The sequence below is a fragment of the Ochotona curzoniae genome, unplaced genomic scaffold, assembly GCF_017591425.1.
Source record: "Ochotona curzoniae isolate NIBS_2020 unplaced genomic scaffold, NIBS_Ocur_1.0 contig_2723, whole genome shotgun sequence".
NCBI classification, from domain to species: domain Eukaryota; kingdom Metazoa; phylum Chordata; class Mammalia; order Lagomorpha; family Ochotonidae; genus Ochotona; species Ochotona curzoniae.
This window is the reverse complement of record NW_024465573.1, coordinates 17,698,223-17,718,962: the sequence shown is the minus strand read 5'-3', so window position 1 is coordinate 17,718,962 and position 20,740 is coordinate 17,698,223. Positions and strand designations below refer to the sequence as shown.

General features: G+C 38.4%; 1 protein-coding gene across 1 annotated transcript in view; it reads left to right on the top strand.

Moving 5' to 3' along the window:
- The window catches only part of ARHGAP20 (Rho GTPase activating protein 20), a 98,400-nt gene that overhangs the window by 65,320 nt on the left and 12,340 nt on the right, over positions 1 to 20,740 (top strand). The window contains exons 5-10 of the mRNA XM_040976722.1: positions 1,004 to 1,045; positions 1,913 to 1,997; positions 5,354 to 5,431; positions 8,166 to 8,232; positions 11,786 to 11,974; positions 20,136 to 20,314. Of these exons, the coding sequence (XP_040832656.1) occupies positions 1,004 to 1,045; positions 1,913 to 1,997; positions 5,354 to 5,431; positions 8,166 to 8,232; positions 11,786 to 11,974; positions 20,136 to 20,314 (640 nt within the window). The remainder of the gene's footprint in view (positions 1 to 1,003; positions 1,046 to 1,912; positions 1,998 to 5,353; positions 5,432 to 8,165; positions 8,233 to 11,785; positions 11,975 to 20,135; positions 20,315 to 20,740) is intronic.

Genomic DNA, 20,740 nt, shown 5'->3' with positions numbered 1-20,740 from the left:
ATGATTTTAAAATTTGTCATTGACAAGACCATATTGGAATATGTTTTAAATTATCTTTAAGTTAAAGAAATACAGGGGCTAGTGTTTAGCACAGTGTATCAAGCTGCCACCTGCCATGATGTTGTCACCGTCTATTAGTGTTCCACTTCTCATCCAGCTCCTTGCCCTGGGAGAGGAGTGGAAGATGGTCCAAGTGCTTGGCCTCCTGCCACCATGTAGGAGACCTGGATGGCAGTCTTGGTTCCTAGCTTTGGCCTGGCCCAGCCCTGACTATTGCGGCCATTTGGAGAATGAATCCACAGATAGATCTTTCTCTCCTTCTCCTTCTGTCTCTGTCATTCTGCCTTTCAAATAAGTTAAAATGCTTTTTTTAAGGTCATGGAAAATTCAGTGTTAAAAAAAAAAAGTAAATGTATCAATGACATATGGAAGTTAATGGTAATCTAGTTGTAAATGGATTAATCTTAATAAGGTTATAGGTGATTTTGTATGAACTATTGCTAATTACATTTTTGTCCTAACATTAAAATTTTCTTTGAGAACAGAGTGGTTTCCAATAAGATGTTTCCATAAATTGCAAAATTCCTCTTTAATTGCAACATTAAGCATCATTTCTATATGTATGGTGGCATGGCATATCACACTGCAAAAGCTCTGAAATAATTGCCCCAGTTGCAAATATAAGGAAACCAAGGTCTGGCAAGTTTGATTGTCACAATCATACAGCTAACATATGAAAGTTTGAGACTAGAGGTGTAGATTACTTAATCACTGTCCACTGGAAAATGTGTCGTACCACTCAAAAAATGGGCAGTAAAGTAGAAAACCAGGTCTCCAGAGCTCATTCAGAAGACTAATAAAATACATTTGCATACGTAGTTTTCCCTCAGTGGCGTCTCACCACAGCATTCTCCAGAACGCAGATTTGTCAAGGTTGCAGCTTGTATGTGCACCTACATCAGTAACAACAGGCTGTTCACTCTCCCATTTTCTTTGATTGCAGTTCTCCAGAACAAAAGGACAAATGGCTCTCTCTTCTTCAGAGGTACTTTTTCAGCATCTATATTTTTTAATCTTTACCTGTAGTATGAAAAACCTTTTCTGCTGAGACTATTCCGAACTTTTCCTTTCTTAGCAGAAAATGTCCATTTTCCCTCAGAATTAACTATTGGTAGACTGTACACTCTCCTGCTTACTGTGCATGCTCTTATTATTATGTAATTCTTTTCAGGAAGGAGAACTCTGAGGTCTAGTTAGATCATTTGAGACAAAAAAATTAGTTTCTCCCATCTCGTTCTATTGTCTCTGATCTCCCAATTAGAAGTAAGCTTCCTCACAGTATTTATTAAGTTTCCCTAAAGGGAGAATTTTCTGCTGCACACTTTACAAGTCAAGAATTATCCCTGATGTTTCACATTCAGGCTGGTTTATACTGAAATGGTCAGCTTGTGTTCCTCTCTTAGACCCACAATGCTTTCTCTCTTCCACCTGCCGCCCCCTACCCTCTCCCCTTGTCCTGGGATAACCAAGATTTACATTTGACTGAAGAGCTAAAAAGTAAGAGCCACTGCTTTGGTTTGCATCAGTACTGTGTGGTGAGATTCTAGACCTGTCCAGAGAAGGCAGACGGGGCATCCAGAAGTGCCACCGCCCAATTAGTGCTTCTCAATCCTTGCCAGATTTGGATGTCCCATTACTTCTTGTGCCTATGCCTAATGTCCTGGAAAAAAAAAATGTATCTTATTTCAACCCACAATGTAATCTGACTTTGCTGAGTCTTCCCGGATATCTTTTGAAATTTAGCATATAAGTACATTGAAAGTAACAGCACAATAGATTGACTTTTAAAATAAGCCATTAGTGAATTCCATCTGACTCAGTGTTGTTTTGGGTTGTTGTTGCATTTGATTAGATACATCAATCTAGAGAAAGAAAAGGACTACCCGAAGAGCATTCCCCTCAAAATCTTCGCCAAGGACATTGGGAATTGTGCCTATGTAAGTGTGTCTCTAAGCCAGAAAACTTAATTGCAAGCCCTTGACTAAGGCAGAACACCATGGGGAAACAGGGGGACAGGTAGGCATACAGACAAGAGAGACTGTGTGTATGCTATGGAAGATGGGTAACACGAGGGGAAATGCATTTGGGGGTGTTTGCATGTCTGTATCAGTGGAGAATAAGCCCTAGAGAAAATAAAGTAAGAAAGTAATATTAGCCACAGTATTTAACATTCATACTTGAAAGAATATTTACAGTCTTTCCTCCCTCTGGCATGACTGTTTCTCTGGATCTTTTCAATAGCAGCTGCAGAGGCTTATAGTAAAGGTATTTCTACACGGAGGTATTTCCTATTAAGTGATTTTTCCAACTTTTTGCTGAAATAGAGAGTGACTTTGAAAAATATCTGTGTCTTTTTTAAGGGTTGATTTTCCCAGGCTAACAAAGAAAATAGCAAGTCCTATACCTACAAAATTTTATTGTGGAAAATAATAACAATGCAAATAATTTTCTTTAAACAAGAGCTTGTTTCTGCCTCACAACACTTATCCTATTTCAAACAGATATTAGTTCTTTTATATCCATCATTCATAATTCTGATGACTGATATTTCAGCGTGAGAGCCAAGATGTTATTTGTAATGAACAGGACAAAAATGGTTGATTACTTTTGTGATACTACACGATGTCTCACTTCACAGCAGCCCTTGGTCACACAGAACAGTCCTGCCTGTGCGGGAGTATATAGTACAAAACACTTATGTTTTTCCCAAAAGCAAGACTTACGCAAACGTTCTGACCAACCCTCAAGTGCCAGATGTCAGTGCTCGAGGGAAAGACTCCAGTGTTTGTGTATGAGATCTCCTGTAGCAAAGTAAAGCACGTACCAAAACAAAAACAAAACAAACCACTTGTTGTTGCCTGCTTTAATTCAGTTGTTGGAGCAGTGAGTTACACTCTGGGTTTTCTTAGAAAATCCCTTGAACTATTTTTTGTTTGTCTTTTTGACAGTCTTTCTGTATGGCAAGCATGTGCGTGAGAGAAGATTTAGTGTCCCACCTGCGTTTTAGAAAAGGCGAGGAGTAATGCAGTCCCATTTTTGTCACTAGTACCCTGAAGTACTGGATGACATAACTCTATCCTTTAATCCGAGGTCACTTTCATAGCAGTGCCCTCTGTGCCCAGAAAGAGTGAGCCCTCCAAATAGGGGCACACTCATGGAAAACATTCTTTACATTTTTCTCTGAGTTACACACTGTGCCAGTGAAACCTGCTCCTTCTGTGATGGAACAGAATGGCCAGGTTTTCAGTCTCGACTGTTTGTTTTGTTTATCTGTTTACCAGCCAAGGAGCTCTGTGTGCCGAAATGCATTTGTTTTGTCTACACAAAAGCCATAAAGGGGAAAATATAATCCTGTAATTACAGTTTTGAACTCAAGCACCCAAAATTAAGAAAAACAATTATGTTAGAAAACAGTCAATTGGGAATACATATTCCTTATTTTACAACAGACTTCACGAGAGAGTATCTTTAAATTGAGCGGAGAGTTTTGCAGACTTTAAAGCAAAATCTATTGTGAAGTTACATCTCAAATTAAGGAGGTTAGCATAGAAATCAAATTCACTTGGATAGACTGAGCCCTCCCTGTTGAAATCCAAGCAACTTTTGCATAAACTTTCTGGGGAAAAGAAATGTGACTTGAAATGAATGCAATTTATAAAAATTCAAAGAAAAACCTAAAGTAATTTGTTCTGACAAGTTAATTGACTCTTCGGGATGAAATACTATAATGGAAGGGCTAGTGTTGAGTTGTAAGTGAATTTCACTTAGCTTTATTTTTATATCATTTTGCAACATTTGTGCTACATATTTATGCCATTTAAGCCCCATGTATCAGGGACACATCCCTCATCACTGATCTGTCTCATAACTATTATGTGTAAAATCTGTGTGCATAGAAAAACTATTTTTTATAATATAGTAATTTCTTTTATGTAAGTAATGGCATTTGCAAATCTGTGAGCTCTATGGATATCTGAGAATCCTCAATCTTTTCTAGTTATTGCAGATTCCATTTTTAAGTGGCAGTTCTCAATGAGAAGCGAAGTATCACAGATACCTGGCTTAATAGCAAAGTTGTTAACAGAGTTGGACTTCCTAAAAGTTTCAGCTGTTTTACCAGACTTATGGGTTTGAATCCTCTAGAAATTTCAGTAATCACTCTCTTGCTAGCCACAGCGCCTGACACACACAAAAGAAGTACCTAATAAGTAATGGATTTAAAAAAAATAAGTAGGTTTTCTTTCTTTCAATGCTTTATTTCTCTTTTGTTGCCAACTTTTATTCTGTTTTTATGTAAACTGACTTTACACAACACAAAGGAATAAAACTCCCTACGAAGAACAGTACTCAGGAAGAAATCTTAAAAGATCCAGCTGCCTCCCTTTTAACCTACTGTCTGTCTACATTATGGGAATGCAGTTATGAAAATAAGGCAGAAAACTAGTCTGAATGGTTTCAGAGGGGCAAGCTGAGAGAATGAATCAGAGATGTGCTCTCTGAAATACATTGAGTCTTTTCCTACCAGGCTTAAGCTCTTACAAGTGGGTAACTCAAAAAGCTCATGCCAAATCATATAAAAAGATGTTTCTTTTGGTGCCAAAAAAAATTCGAATCTACTCATAGAAGGGTCTTCCAAAACTCAGAGAGGCAAAACAGAGGTGATTGGCACAGAAGTTAGAAACCTGCTGAGACACCTCCATCCCATCTCACAGCCACTGGGTTCCTGTCTCTGCTCCATTCTGGATTCCAAGTTGCCTGCTAAAACAGATACCTTGGAAGGCAGCAGACAATGTTCAAGTAACTGATTCAGTCCATTGGAAACCTAGACTGAGTTCCTAGCTTCAGCCCTTATACCCAATCTTGTCCTAACTATTGTGGGCATTTGGGAAGTGAACTAGAACATTCGAGGTCTGTGTTGACTTGTATTGATCTCATTTAAATCATTTTTTAAAGTTCACTAAAAGTCTGTATTCTGAAAAAGCTATACATGGACTTCAAGTGTTTTGCACCAAAATTAACTCTTCACTCATTTTCCATGCACTTTTAGAAGCACTTCTATTTTGTGAGCCATGCATAATTTATTTTAAAAGAAGTAAATGCTTATTGACGTATATAGTATACAAGAGTCTAAAAGGAAGTTGTAATCAAGGACTTAATGTTAAGTTGTGTGCCTTACCCTATCCACACTTGAAATCAAGATGTGCCTTTGGATAATCACTTAGCAATGATTGCTTTGTCCACCTCTTTTTAAATTGTATATTCATAGCTGTATTTGTTTTTTTTTTTCCTACAGTCAAAAACTATAACAGTAACGAATTCAGATACAGTGAATGGAGTTATCAACATGTCATTGCCAATGCTAGGGATACCTGTAAGTTAACTCTTCAATATACTGTTAATGAAAAACAAATTTGATATTTCAGGTCTATGTGAATATTATGCATGATAATACAACTGATTGTGATACAGAATATTGTGTTGTCTCCAAAATAGAACTTTGATATTTGTTAATTCATGGGTGCTATTCTATTTTAAGGCTGTATACACTGAAGAGCATAATTTATAATTGGTAATGTGTATTTTTGTTATAGATGTTATAGACTTTCACCAAAAAATTGGATATATGATTCATAAGAAGGATGTATAACCACCTCCTATCCCTGTTTCGCTCTTGTCACTGTGCTCCCCCGTCTCTGCCCCTTTGTTACTACCCTGTTGTTACACCAGATTCAGCCATTGTTGAGATGATGAATTCTGAATAATTAACTCTACAGTACAATTTTTATGTAACGACCTCATGGCTAGGGATAGGTATTTAGGCTACCAGATAAAATGCCTATTAAGATGTCCGTATCCTACATCACAGTGTCTGGATTCAATGCCTAACACTGCCTAATTCCACCCTCTGAAAATGCAGACCCAGACAGCAACAGTGATGGCTGAAAGAGTTGGCTCCCTGTCATTCATCTGGTAGACTTGAATTGAGTCGCTAGCTCCCAATTTTCGCTTGGCCCAGCTCCATCCATTGTAGACGTTAGGAGAGTTAATAAGTAAATGAGAGCTCATTCTGTGTGTGTGTGTGTCAAGGTTTACATGTATAGGATACACAGCGAGAAGCCATGTAGTCTGCTTGCAGGTCCAGACATTTACATGGCTGGTACCGCTAATGAATTAGTAAATAAAAAGCAAGCTCTGAATTAGCGCTTGGCTTTGAGAGCTTTTGAGTACATACCCCACCCTTTGGTTTTCCATTTAGCTTCTGCCACTTTCTGAGACAGAGATGAGTTTGGGGGATTTTTATTAATGAAGACGATGAGACTTGGAAGACTGACTTTATCACTTTGCTACCAGTTGTATAAACAGAACACACAGTTAATACTTTCATTAAGGTATTTATTTTATATTGTATTTCCAGTACTTTCATTAAAATTTTAGAAGGATAAGAATAAGGGAAGCACTTGAACACAGCTCCTTGAGTGAGACTTTCTATAAATATTAAAACACTTTTGCCATTATAAGCATTATATGATGCATATTTAAAACATAATGGCATATTAATCATTGTAGCAACATTTGTTTGTGCACAATGCTATAATAGCCTTTAAGAATTCAAGGCCACCAAAGCTTGGGGTACTAAATCTTACTTAAATTTATTACTATATTTTAAATGTAATTAAATGTAAATTAGCCTTCCATGCTTTTTATTTACCAATTCATTAGCGGAGCAGCCATATAATTCTCAGGACCTACAACCAGACTACATGGCTTCTCATTATGTGTTCTACACATGTAAACCTTGAGACACACACACACACACACACACACAGAGTGAGCTCTCATTTACTTATTCAGTCCACTAATACCTGCAATCAATGGAGCTGGGGAAAGTTGCATCGATTTTTTTTAATACAAATATATTTTGGAAGAGTGAAAATGTTAGGTATAAGAAGGACACTAATGGCATGACTAACTTCTTTATGCTTTTCCTTTGAATAATATCAATCTCAGGTCAAAATATGTATATTAAGTAGGAACTAAAGTTGTATAGTTATACCTGTTCTGCGGGATTATTACAACTGTGTCCAGCTACTACATAAAAGACAGAAATCTACTAGTTTTCCCTTCCTATTTGCAGTAAAAAGTTTCTGTTAAATATGGGCAGGGAAAACTGACTAAAGAAGCTGAGTAGGAGTTGGGAACAGCACAGTAGCCTATATAGTATTAACCATAACTAGGCTTTGAATCATAAGAGTAGGGCTATAATTTTTCAGAAGTGAAATGCAAGAATACAAAATATTACTAATAGACTTTACTATTCTAGCAATATGTAAAATTATTTTGCTCTTTCCTTCCTAGAGGATTCAAAAAAGCTATGTAATTTAATACTGCTTCTTTCAAGTGGGATTTATAGTGTTGTTAGGTTGTAATCCTAGCAATTCCATCTTTTTCCCCATGGCTGGACCTGTCTTAAGAAGACAGGTCCTTTCTGTCCCCCGGAATGAACTTGCCCACACTAAAACCAGAGAAGACTGCCCAGCCTCCTAACTCCTCAAGGCCTCTTGGTCATTCTCCTCCTGCTGTGTCTGAAACAGCTAAGCTAATCACCAGCTTTTGAGATTTTACCTCCTAATCATAGACCCAGCAGTGTCTTGGGCTTTCTGAATAACAAGGTTGTCTTTCCATGGCCACACTAGAGTTGAGTTCACCACCCTCCAAGGAGGTCAGGACTCCAAAGACAAGCCTTGTGTAACCAGGAAGAGTGCCCTTCCTTTGTAAAAAGCCAGGAGAACTTCACATCCTTTGGAATACCTAATTAGTGAGATCCTGGTTCTGTTGCAATTTATAGAGCCTTAGGCATCCCTGAGGGGGTGGATAGAATCAGGATTCCTGAGTCTTCTCTTGGGGATTGAGGAGCGGGAGATGGGTTGTAGAAATTTAGCACTGTCATCTTCAAAAGTCATGTCCACCCTCATCAAACTGAATGTGTTTATATTGCCCCCATGTTTTTTCTTTTTGGAAAGCATTAAAAAGGTAAAAAATAAGTCCTCATTTATGTTCCAAGTGTGAAAGGTTAATTGTAAGACTTAATTCTTTTTATCTCCAAGGGCTCTGAGAAGGATTACCAATTATGGGTCAATTCTGGCAAGGAAGAGGCACCCTACCCACTTATTGGTAAGTTTCTATAAAATTCTAAGGTGTCTTTGCATCTTAATTACAAAGTTGTTAATAGGATACTAAGCTTCAATACAATTACATGTTAAATCTCATATCATAGTTATTTCATAAATATCTGCCAAGCTTCACTGTGTGCTAGACCAACATCCCTTCACTCAAGTAGGTAATGGTATGAGTGGGAAGAAAAACCTAAAACATTCCTCCCTGCATTTTTACTTTGTGCCAAATTTAGAAAACTGTTCTGGGGGCTAGCATTACTGCCCAGCAAGTTAAGCCGCTGCGTCTAATGCCAACATCCCAGGTCCTGGTTGCCTTGTTCCCTGTCCTATTCCCTGCTGATGCACCTGGGCACAACGCAGAAGACAGTTCAGGTACTTGGGTTCCTGTCACTCATGTTGGAGATAAAGATGATGTTCCTGGTTCTGACTCTGGCCTGGGCCAGCCCCACCCCGCCCCAGCTGTGGCAGCCACTTGAGAGGTGAACAAGCAAATGGAAGATCGTGCTCAATCTTCCACTGCCTTTCAAATATTTTTTAAAAATCCATTTGTCTCTGTGACTTAGTTCTCATATTTTCTGTTCCTGTCTACTTGCAGTGTTACTCTGTGGAAGACAACCTATAATCCAGTCTCACATTGTAATGCATCAGTGAATTTGAACACCTGCCCTGTGTCCAGAACCTGCCTAGACATTATGAAGAAAAAATAGATTAATCCATTTAGACTCTTAAAACTCTTCACTGTTTAGCACAGTTGGCTGTTAACCTAGCTAAGTCCTTTAGTGTTTGTTTTGAAGAATTATTGGTAAATATGGCATATCTCACAGTATTAAACTCATTTAGTTGAAAAAGGTTTCTTAACCCATAGCCTCATTCATTGTGACTAACAAACAGAGCGATTAAAATAAGGGACAGCATCTGTGACAGAACTTGAAACAATGACAGTGGTGTGGTATTCATGATGATCTGTTATTTTAAACTGTTTAGTACTTGGCAAGCATTGCAAGAAACATACTACAGTCATTGTCTCATGTTACCCTTTCCTCTGTGAGGCTACTGCCATGTAATGAAGAGTTTTTCAAGTGGCCTAATTTTTTGTTTTCACTTTATTGGAGAGAGACAGAGAATGAGAGGTCTTCCATCTGCTGTTTTACTTCTTAAATGCCTACAGCAGCTGGGGTTGAGCAAGGCCGAAGCCAAGGGCCCAAATCTCACTACCTGGGTGGCAACGAGCTAAGTACCTGAGCCATCATCTGCTGCCTGCTCAGATGATGGACCTAAGACTGAAACAAAGCACTCCAGTATGGGATGTGAGCATCCGACAGCATCTGAACTGCTGGGCCTAGGACCTGCCCCAACCTGAGTAATTGTGAGCCAGACTTTCTGACCTTTGCAGTGTACAAGGATGTTTCAAAAAGTTTATGGAAAGGTGGAATGCAGTGATGTTCATGCTGTGAAAAAAGTAACACAGGCAGTGTTTTAATAATATACATTTATGTGAAATGTTAGAAACCTGTTTATGTGAGTTCAAACTTTCTTTCCAAAATGAACCTTAAAAATGTTAACTTGTTTGAAAGACTTAGATATAGAGACAGGGAGCGACACAGAGAGAGGTCACTTGTCTGCTGGTTCACTCCCCAGTTGGCCACAGTGACCAGGGCTGAGACGGATGGGAGGCAGGGTCCTCATCTGGAGTGGTGGAGTAAGTACTCACGGAGGAATCATGCATGGAGCTCAGGAAAAGTCTGCTGCCTTTCAGGTTTTGCAAAGTTGTTTTTGTGAAAGTCATTCAGCAGAAATTAGTTGTCATTAAAAATCAAATACTTATCATGTCAGTTTTGATAAGGTTTATTTAATTCAAATTAACTGCATGGTAACATTCTAGGCTTAGAACAGTTCCAAACTGAGTTACTAGGATGATGTGTGATTGTTCCCAGATTTAGCAGTACTTCTATTTGTTGTTTTTATTTTGAATTTTAATTAGTTTTAACAGATTCGGTATGATTTATAGACAAACTAAGAACATAATATGCCCTTCTCTCCTTCCTTAGTTTTTCAGATAGCAGTTTAAATTTACATTACAATGAAAAGGCTTAATACTTGCAATTCTTAATTGTATATATGTATATGTGTGTGTGTATATTTACATAAAAGCAGAAAAGTATGAACATGTTAAATTTGAAAGAGCTTTCAGTCTACTGCTTCCACCCCTCACCCCCAAAGCCTGCTATGGCCAAAACTGGGCTGGAACCAGGAAGCAAAGTTGAGGTGTCCCAGGTCAGTAGCCAGCACCTGCTTGCTACCTCCAGGCTGTGCACCAAGACACAGCTGGAATTAGGAGTTGGAGATGGGACTCCAACCTAGACACTGCAGCCCAAACACAGGCATCCTGCCTGCCAGGCCTAGTGCTCACCCCTTCATCGGATATTTTACTGTGCTCTGTAAACGTCACATGTAGATTGTTCACTATTTTGACAAATTGTTTACTTTCCCAGAGGCCTTTTCTTTGTCTTAATTTTCAGAAGCTAACATAGTACTTACTATCAATGGAACATAGACATTGTATGCATAAGCCAGGTAGAAAGAATGACCATAAACAATTGAGTCACACCCAGTTTTAAGAATAAAAGAGAACTTTCTGTAGTTAAAAAAATATCTACAGCGCAATATTATTCAAGGATTCTATTGAGAGGATGCAATTACTTAAGAGTAGTAGGGAGCAAAAGTCATGTTGCACTCAGATGTCCAAGATTTAGTTTTTTCTAGTTTGTAAATTCCTTTCTGCATCTGTTTCTGTGTTTCCAATCCCCTGCAGTCTTCCTTCTGATTATTGCCTATGAACACTAACTTAGAGGGCAGCAGTGGGAGGGAAACATAAATCAGCCCCAGTGCTCTTGAGTAATTGCAATTATGTAACAAAAGACATGCAAGGCCTTTTGCAGAGAGACATGTTAAATAGCAGCAATGATTACATAAGGAGTCCTTTGTCCCTAATAGTGAAATCGTGTCGCCACTGTGTACTTATGATCCTTATGAAATTGTGTATGGTAGATATTTTAAATTATGCACTGGAGTCAGAGGGCACGTGGATTTGCTGAATATTGACAGATATAAGTGTCAAAAAAGAAATTACAATGCATTGAAATATTCCCAGATGGAAATGTGAAAAATCATTATGCCACTCAGCTAATATGTATATTCCAAATAAGATATTTTTAAAAAGGATTTGTTTATTCATTTATATATCTGAAAGGCAGTTAGATTCCACCTGCTTGTTCCCTCTCCAAATGGCCACAACAGCCAGTGGTGGGCCAGAGCCGAAACCTGGAACTCCAACCAGATCTCTCCCATGCAGGTGTGTAAGTATTTGGGCCATCTTCCAAGAAAACTACTTTGGTAGGGCTACCTGCATATTATACCCTTCCGTACAACTACTGGAGTATACATGGTGACCGTCCAGTTGCAAAAGTACTTAGCAGAATACTAGTTTGTACCACACATGCTCATAGTAATGGTCAGCCTGAAGTTTATATATGGAATTTTTTTCTGCGTAGGACATGAATATCCCTATGCAATTAAAATGAGCCATCTTCGAGACACTGCCCTCCTGACACAGGGATCAAAGGATTCCACTGCCACCCTCAACGTCCAAGAGCCCTTCCTCATGGAGCAGCTGCCCCGCGAGATGCAATGTCAGTTCATCCTGAAGCCCAGCCGCCTGGCTGCAGCCCAGCAACTGAGTGGTGAGTTCCTTCGCTCTCTTCACAGAGCCTTCTTGAAGCAAAAGTTTTCACTGCTGAACACAAACTTAGCACAGAGCAAGACTCCCAACTTTCTAGCCAGATAACATACCTTTTCTTTCAGAGCCACTAAGTACTTTAAAAAACAGGATGCAGTTTTAGAAGATAGTTTTATATACCAGCAATAGGCATGAGTAGATGTTAACCAGCAGGTTGTAAGAACATACTTTGTCTCTTCTTTACACTGTTCTTTCTCCTTTAGCCTTATGTGCTAAGAACTCCACATCCAGAGAGCAAAAATCATGTTGAGTCAGACACCAGGCAATGCTAAAGCTGTGTCAATGCCTTTGTACTGTAACATACTCCTCCATTTTGTGTGTCCCTGCAAATGATTACACCATAAAAAGGAGTGTCATGAGTGCCAGTGATAGGGGATAAAAGTTGGTAACGCACTAGGTGTATGATGATTGTGATCAATACAAGCAGTCTTCAGAAAGTTCAGACAGTATTCATTGTTTTACAAAAAGTATGCATGAGTCTCTTATGAACTTCTCCAAAATAAACTTTCCTTTAAATTCTGTAATGTCCTCATATGTGAAGACTAAGATGATTTCTATAGTGTCTCCTTTTCTTACCAAATGTGCATCCCTTTTAAACTTAACTCTTATCCATCGCATGGTAAAGACTAGAATGAAAAGCAATGCTCAACATAAAAGTCTGATTTAGCATATCTGGTTTTTTTTTCTTCAATTGTATTTTTGATGATCTTTACATAGTTAATTAGGGTAAAAGGTTCAAGGGCTACAGGAAAGCAGGTAAGACTATTATTTCCATATTGGTTTTTTGTTTTTTCATTTAATTAATTACATATTGCGTTATGTGACACAGTTTTATAGGCACTGGGATTCCCCCCACCCCTCCCCTAACCCTTCCCCCAATGGTGGATTCCTCCACCTTGTTGCATAACCACAGTGCAAGTTCAGTTGAGATTTTTTTATTGCAAGCATATACCAAGTATAGAGTCCAGCATCTTATTGTCCAGATGCTAGCTCTACCTTCAGACCAGAGAAGGTCTCCCTAAGAAGCTGTTGAACTTAGCTTAACCGAAGTTTAAGCTCTTCATCTGAAAGTAACGTTGCATAAGAGAAAGAGATCATGGAGACCAAAAAGTAGGAATATGCTGTTAGGAAAACGACACACTTCTGTGGCTTCTATTGTCAGTTTGAGCTAATTAGGGCATCAAAGGAACCAGTGGCATTGCTTGTTGCAGCTGGGCAAGCTCAGGCCTGAGGAAGACTAAGTTTAAAGGGATGGAATGGACTTTTCTGGCACATGACAGATTATTGGCGTCATCTTAAAGCCAGATGAAATTCTGAAATGCCTCATCTCTTGATCTAATTGACACAGCATTAATGAGAGTATCTCCTACCATTTCCAACTTCATGACCCTCTTTGGTAGCGTTCCACACATGGCTAAGACAGACACTATCAGCACTCATTGCACAGGGGTTTTTGTGTTTAAAATGTTTATTCAGATCATGATCCTTTTAAACTCGGTTTTCGTCAGTATTTTAAATGGTTTATAATTTTCATACTGGAATCTTTATAGTTTCTGAAATAATTGATAGTTGCAGCATGAAAAATCCTATTTAATCCATAGATTCAAGTCGGACTTATTGGGCAAAAATACTTAGACCTATTCTTTCTCCTCTTCAACTGGTATTTGTGATTTCTCTCTCTGGAAGCCAAGATTTCTTCTCTCTGATAGCACTTTCTTTATCCAGTTCCTCCCTATCCAGCTTAAATTTCAGAGTTGTGATGAGATTCTCTTTTGCTAGTAACTTTAGCTGTGTCATTCTCTTTCCTACTCTCCTGTACTCATACTAGAATCCTATTTCCTCATGGACCATGAGTGCCGTAGATGAAATCACTCGCCATCAGGAAAGTTTGTGATCACTAATGACCAACCCCAAATGAACACTCCGTTGTTGTCTACTATTTTGTTTATTTAAAGCATGTTCTAACTCTTGAACCAACTGACATGTACATATGCACATCTAGTTCTGTCACTTTCTGATGATCACCTAACATGATGCCTTACTAAAGTTATCAGTGGATAAGTCAACAGAGGCTCCCTCATCTAACAAATATAGCTTAAACTGTCAGTCATCTCCTAGAATAGCAGATGGAATCACGGGATTAGAGGGGTTGTTAGCTTACAACTATGTGACATTTACCGTATGCAGATCATAGCTCATATTTGCTTCAGTCTGTCAGTACCTTACACAGTGTCTAAAGTAAGTACTTAATATTTGTAGAATTAGTTAATGTTAATTGTTCTCTTCCTTGTTTATAATTCAGCTGAGGAGAATAAGATTCTCCCTTTCTACCCATTTTTTTTTCCAAAACCGTTTTCTCTGGGTCTTTTTTCAATTTAATTTAATTAATAAGCAGTCAAAAGGCCTAAGGGTTTTATCCGATTTAGCCAATAACTTGCCCAGTTAAGTTATAGGCATCCACTAGGAGTTGGTTCATGGTATCAGGGATGGAGTAACTATCGACTAGTGGCACCAAAACCTACTTGATCATCAGAATTACTGTGACAAGTTAATAATTGCAGCTGAATCACATGTGTATTTTTAAAACACAAGGATTTTAAGGAACATCTGCTTGAAACCACTTACTCAGGAGCTAGCACCGTTAGTAAAATTTTCAAGTCAGTACACAAAATCAAGGATATTATGCCAATTTTTATGTCATGGATTTCCCTGCATTTTTATTAAATTTAAAATAATTGAATGTCATTTATAATAAGATTTGAATACCTTGCGAGGGGTAAGATTTCCCTCCCAAATCACTTCATCAGTGTTGCAAGTATTCTGGTATATGAGGAAATTTCTCTGTTTCTTCTCTGAAAAACTATTGCTGCCAGATACTAATATTGTGCAGATAATTGAGAAAATTCCTGTCTTGGAAGGCAAAAGGCAAAAATTATATCAGTTCATATCTTCACTGTATGAGTCACTTCCTTCCAAATAAAAATCAGGTAGAAGCTCCTCAATTGCATAGTGAAATGTCCTGAGGCAAGAAAATTTCCTTTGCTGTTGCATTGAGGTTGGCACAATACTGCCGAGACTGTAGTTTGAGTTCAAAATATTTGCTGTAAATTGGAAATAGAGATTTTGATAGCAAGATAGGGGTGTATAAAGCAGCTTGATATATTTCTATGCTTTTACTTTACCATTTTAGATTGAACTCATTAAGCATCAAATCTACAGCAGCATTAATTTCTAGAGCCATTCAATGGCTGAGAACAGGTCTCATCTATCTGAAGTCCAGTCTTGGACCTATGTTCAAATATCACTCTAAAGCTTTACTGCTGCTCAGCCATTGAACTGGGTGATAGCACAAGATAAAAATAAAAACCAAAGACTGGCTTGATAAAAATCCATAATGGTTATGTCCCTAAGAGTAAATGAGATGCACTGTTGGTACAGTATCGCTGATGAATACAATTCAGTGAGTAGCCCCAGCCCTGCATGCTAAATTTTCCAAAGCACGTACAATACAACCTAGCAGATTTCATTTCAGGGAAACCAAATGAATGTTCTCAAATCTTTGAAACTTTTCTCATTATAATTGTTCCTTGCGGACAATTTAAATTTTTAGCTGCTACAAACTCAACATTGATTTCTTGAATAAATAACCAACTCTGATAGTTCAAGCTATGTTATGTATAACTGCAGTATACACATTAAAATCTGTTGTGGATGGTTTGTGCATCTACCTGTCTTTAGAGTTTGAGCATCTGAAGTCGTGGAACTTCATCCTCAGGATGTACAGCAGAGTTTCTATGAGCATTGCACCTAGTAGGGGAAACATTAGTTGAACACAAGAATTTGGGGTTCTGTTGAGTATGGTAACAATATCCATGACTCATCAACTTAGTACAGATTCAAACTACATCCAGCATCATAAAGTACGTGCAGCTCACCTCAACATAGGTCTTCTGCCCTTGTCATGTGAACTCACTGTTCCATCAGCACATTAGTATTTCCTGAATTGCAGTCCTCATTTGATGGTTTTTGTTTATTTTGCTGTCACTATACCCTGCACTGTTGTTCTTGGTGACTATTTTCCTTGAAGGAAAAATGTCTGTATGGACATTAAGTTCCATACTGGCAGAGCATCATTGGCATATAAAAAATGCAAGCATATCTAGATCAAACTCTGTGTTTCAGTATCAATTTAAGACCAAGCCTTGGGTTCATGTTTTCCCCAGAGTTTTAATTTTTTAAAAAGCAAATGGAAGGAGAGAGGCTAAACCTCTTCCTTAGCATGCATTATAAAAATCCAGAATGTGACTTACCAAGTGTCATTTATTGGCGTCAGTCATACTCTGACCGATGTGTTTCAAATCTGTGAACTCAATTCTTAAAGTGCTTAGTCCTGAAAAGTGGATATTTTACGTAGCCTCTTATGCAATAACTAGATCTTGTTTCTAAACTTAAGACAGTAAAGATCATTTTTCTATTAGAATATTAACTGATACCAATTGTATTTTTAAACCACCTCAATAAAATTAGGCACAATTAGGTAAAACCCCAGTGACTCCCTTTATGAGAAAGGGTTTCTCGAAACAAAATAGTCCTGTTAGTCAGCATAGCCTTACTTGAGTGTGGTCATCTCCAGGGTTTTTCTGCCTCTATGTGGAGGCAAAAGTATTATCCTGAAAGCAGAGTAGCCTTCAGTTTGTCTTCAGGCCATGCGTGTCTTTGGGCTCCTGTGAGATGGGTCTGGCATTAATTCAGGGTTTAGGATACAAGCACTTAAAGATTTGACCTGAGACACCACATCTAGGAATTTCCTTTAGGCAGATAATTGCCCCTGCTCTGTGTTCACAGAATACTTTATACATAGCTGCCTCTGTGCTTAGACTGGAAGTATCTTAATTAGTGTTGCACCTAATTTATGTACAGCGAAAACCTTGAGCTTACACAAGAGTCTGGAGGTCTTTTTAAGTATGGTCGTAAGTAACTGTTGGAGTTTCTGTACGATCCATTCCCAGATCTGCACCTACAATGTTCATCTGAGATGTAGTACTACACTGCAGTTGAGTTGTTATTCCATTTTTAGTCATCGCCTTTAGGTAACGGGAAGGAGTATAATTTGGGTAGATGCAGGCCACAGTATCATTTCCAATTGAAGTGTTGCTGTGATCATCATTCTATAGTTTCAAGAATTGTGATTTTTTTAATAGTCAGTCCTCTAATTTAAATATGAAAACAACACTATCCTGAATTCAGCTAGGGTTATTTAGGAAAGCTATATCTACATAGACTTAGATTCTATTGCTGTCAAAAGGGTGATGTAAATATAAAACAAACTGTTTTCATTAGCTGGAGGAATTTAGAAAGTTATGCATTAAAAGCTCTGCAAGAAAGTAAACTTTAATGAAAATTTTTCTCTCAATTCCAGAGGGAACTTAAATTCTCATATTGAATGTTCTACATAACAAAAGGCATGACTGCAGCTGAAAGTAGTTATGATAAAAAAAAGGATTCAATTTCAACTTTATCTTCTGCCTACATTCATAGGATAGCTGGATATATAAATCATTGTTCACTTTCATAAATGTATGAATGCTCTAAGAAAAACCAAATCTTACAGTTTTTAGAAATAATAAAACCAGGATAAATATGAGCAAAGCAAACTGAGTACAGAGTCCTTAAAAAGTATGTTAAACTAACATGAGCACCGGTTAACACTGCGATACATACCAGAACCCCTTGCTGGTTTGAGAAGGTTTAGCTTCATTTCTGCTTTCAAGATGTTAGCGGTCAGGGTAGAAAGAGAAGGCTGTAGTTGCACAGAGCAGTAATATTCCTTGGTGTCTGCAGACCTCCTCAAGCCTGGCAAACAGAATGGGGAGAGGGGAGAAGGGAGGACCTCGCTGTGGGGAGCAAATCTTAACATATTCCTCTCTATAAGCCGTAGAGGGGTAGGTAATGTCCGTTTCCTTTTAATGCTGAAAGAGTTTAGGTGACTTATGTAAGTGTCTGAATGTGGAGTCTCATAGGGCTCCTAACTCCGAGCTGGAGAGCTTTGCACGCTTAAGTGCATATAGCAATGGTAAACTGTCATCCTAAGGAAGAGTCCTGTGTGGGTGACAGTCTTAAGCCATTTGGTAAGATGTTTTTTATTTGCTTATTCTCACATAACGTGGTTTAATATTTGGTTTAAGCACATTATTTGAGCTAATGAAAGGCTAAGGTATGCTGGAGCCTAATAAAGTCTTAAAATTAGTGTGTAACAATGCAAGACTGAGAAGATCTAATCCCTCAGCATTCAGTTTTCAGCAATGGTCAGGAGCTTGGTTGAGTGTCTTCAGAAACACTGCCACCCAGCCAGTGTTTAACAATTAGTTCCCATGCACTCCCAGCAGAGAAAATGGAGTCAGTTCAAAGTGGGCACTGCTGGGTATTAAGGCTCTTCAAATCTCAATTTTGTTCATCTTTATTGAAGCTAGTTCAAGTATACTCTGGTTTTCAGCGATCAGCCAGGGATTTGGGCAGAATTTACTCACAATATTTGGGGTTCTCATATTAGGTTTTCCCCATTCGGTTTCCACCTATACCTCTGTGTTCTCTTATTTCTCAGGCCATTTAAAAGTTCTGCTTTCTTCCTAAGTTTCCATTAGTATACTGCCTGACCTCAGGCAGAAAAACCAAGTAAATTCATCCATTGCTATGCCATTCCATTCATCCAGGTATTATACCCTTGCCACTTAATTATGGTACCCACCTTTTTCTGGCCACTCTTCAGTGCTTCCAGGTACCTTACCAGGGTTTGTTTGTCCATGACTTATAATTGGTATCCATGCATATTTGTTAGGAGCAGACAGCAGGAGAGTCAGCCACCTTTACAAGACAAACCTTGAAGAGTTGTATTTTTAATTTTCAAACTGTGTTCAAACTCACTACCTAACATCTTAAAATTAGACACAGATAATACAAAAAGTGATTTGACATGGTGGTATCATAACTCAGTGTTGACATTTATGCCTGTTTGTTTTCCTACTCTACATTTTTCATTTATATGCATTCTCAATTTCAACTGTTATCTAATAATTATAGTCAATTATATTATAAGGTGCTATGCAGGATGTTCTTTCAGTTGCAATCCTGTTCATTTTAAAATCTAAATCAAATGTAAACACCCTGCCCCTGCACTCAGTAAAAAGTTACTGACCCCCAGTGTCTCTGGTACTCTGTTCCTACTTAGTTGAGACTTAGTAACATACTTGTTCCCCTCACTCCTAACAACCACTGCTTCCAAACTTAGTCACCACTAGGTATGAACTTATAATATCAAGGCCAAGTCTCATTCATGTCTGTGTCTAGCCATGCTGCCTTCATCATGCATCTTTACAAAGCAGAAAAATACTGTAGAACATTAGCTTCCCCCTCTGTTCTCTGTGGGACATCGAGTAATGGCATTCGTTGTTTCTGGGGAACATCTTGAGAGACAATTCCATTTTTTCTCTTCTACTCTCTTCCTTCCCCATTGCTTTTTCTCACTATTTAATTGTGGTCTACCACAAAATTCAACTCTGTGTGCTTCGTCTAATCTTTCCAAGTAGAAAAATACATGTATTGATTTGAAGCCCTTGTTAAAGGTGTTAGTTAAATAAGGGAACCGTTCTTTGAAGACGTCAGTCTTAGGTCTGAATGAGCTCCAGCTCATGATCCCAGCTTCCTGGTGGCCAGGTAGTAGCTCGGTTGGATTCCTGTCACCCACTTGGGAGAGCTGGATTGAGTTCCCAGCTTCTGGCTTCAGCTCAGACTTACCGTCATAGGCATTTGGAGAGTTGAATTAGCCTGTGAAATTTCATGTTCCTTTGTTTTTCCACCATTTCCCTTCCTCCCTATTATTTGAAAAGCAGAGAACCTGAGAATTTAGTGCCAGTACTCAATTGTATAAAGCAAGATGTCCGAAAAATTTCTTTAGTTCATAAATCAATGAGATTTCATAGGTTTTATTGTTAACAAAAGGACATCAACTGCTAAGTGCTTTTCTTTGAACCATAGTAACATACGTACCATATTACAGAAATAAAGTCAAATGAATTGGACTAGGTTTCCTAATAATCTGTTCTCTTTAGATTCAGGTCAGAAGACATTTAAAAGGAGAAGATCAATCATAAACTGGGCCTTCTGGCGTGGCTCTAGCACTCATCTAGACAGCCTGCCCATGTCACCCACATCGCCTGTAACAGGACAGCTCTTTGGAGTTTCTCTGCCAAGTATCTGTGAGAATGACAACCTGCCCAAGTCTGTCTTGGTGAGTCTCATTGTACCCCCAAAAGTAATAGAAAAGGAGGTTTGGAAGAAAAAGTGCTGGATCACACCTTAGTCTCCAAACAGAAAAATTGCAGGCACCTGTTACACTGAGATTAACTGATTTGGTTTTTGCAGAATCAAACAAAGACATAATATGGATAGCTCATCAAACAGTGCCAGGGAAAGGCCACATAGCATGTTCCCATAAATGAGAAGTGGCTTTGCAATGAATCCATCTCATTCCTCACAAATCCTTCCGTGAATTCCACATTGTCTGAAAGTCACTTTTTATCATTCTTGCAGCAGAGACTATGACTCTTTATACTCTTTCAAGGTTTAACAAGCTTTCTTTGCATTTCAAATGTGTAACCATCAATATGCCATTCTCTGGGTATAGATTCAAGCCAGTAAGGTAGTACTGTCACTA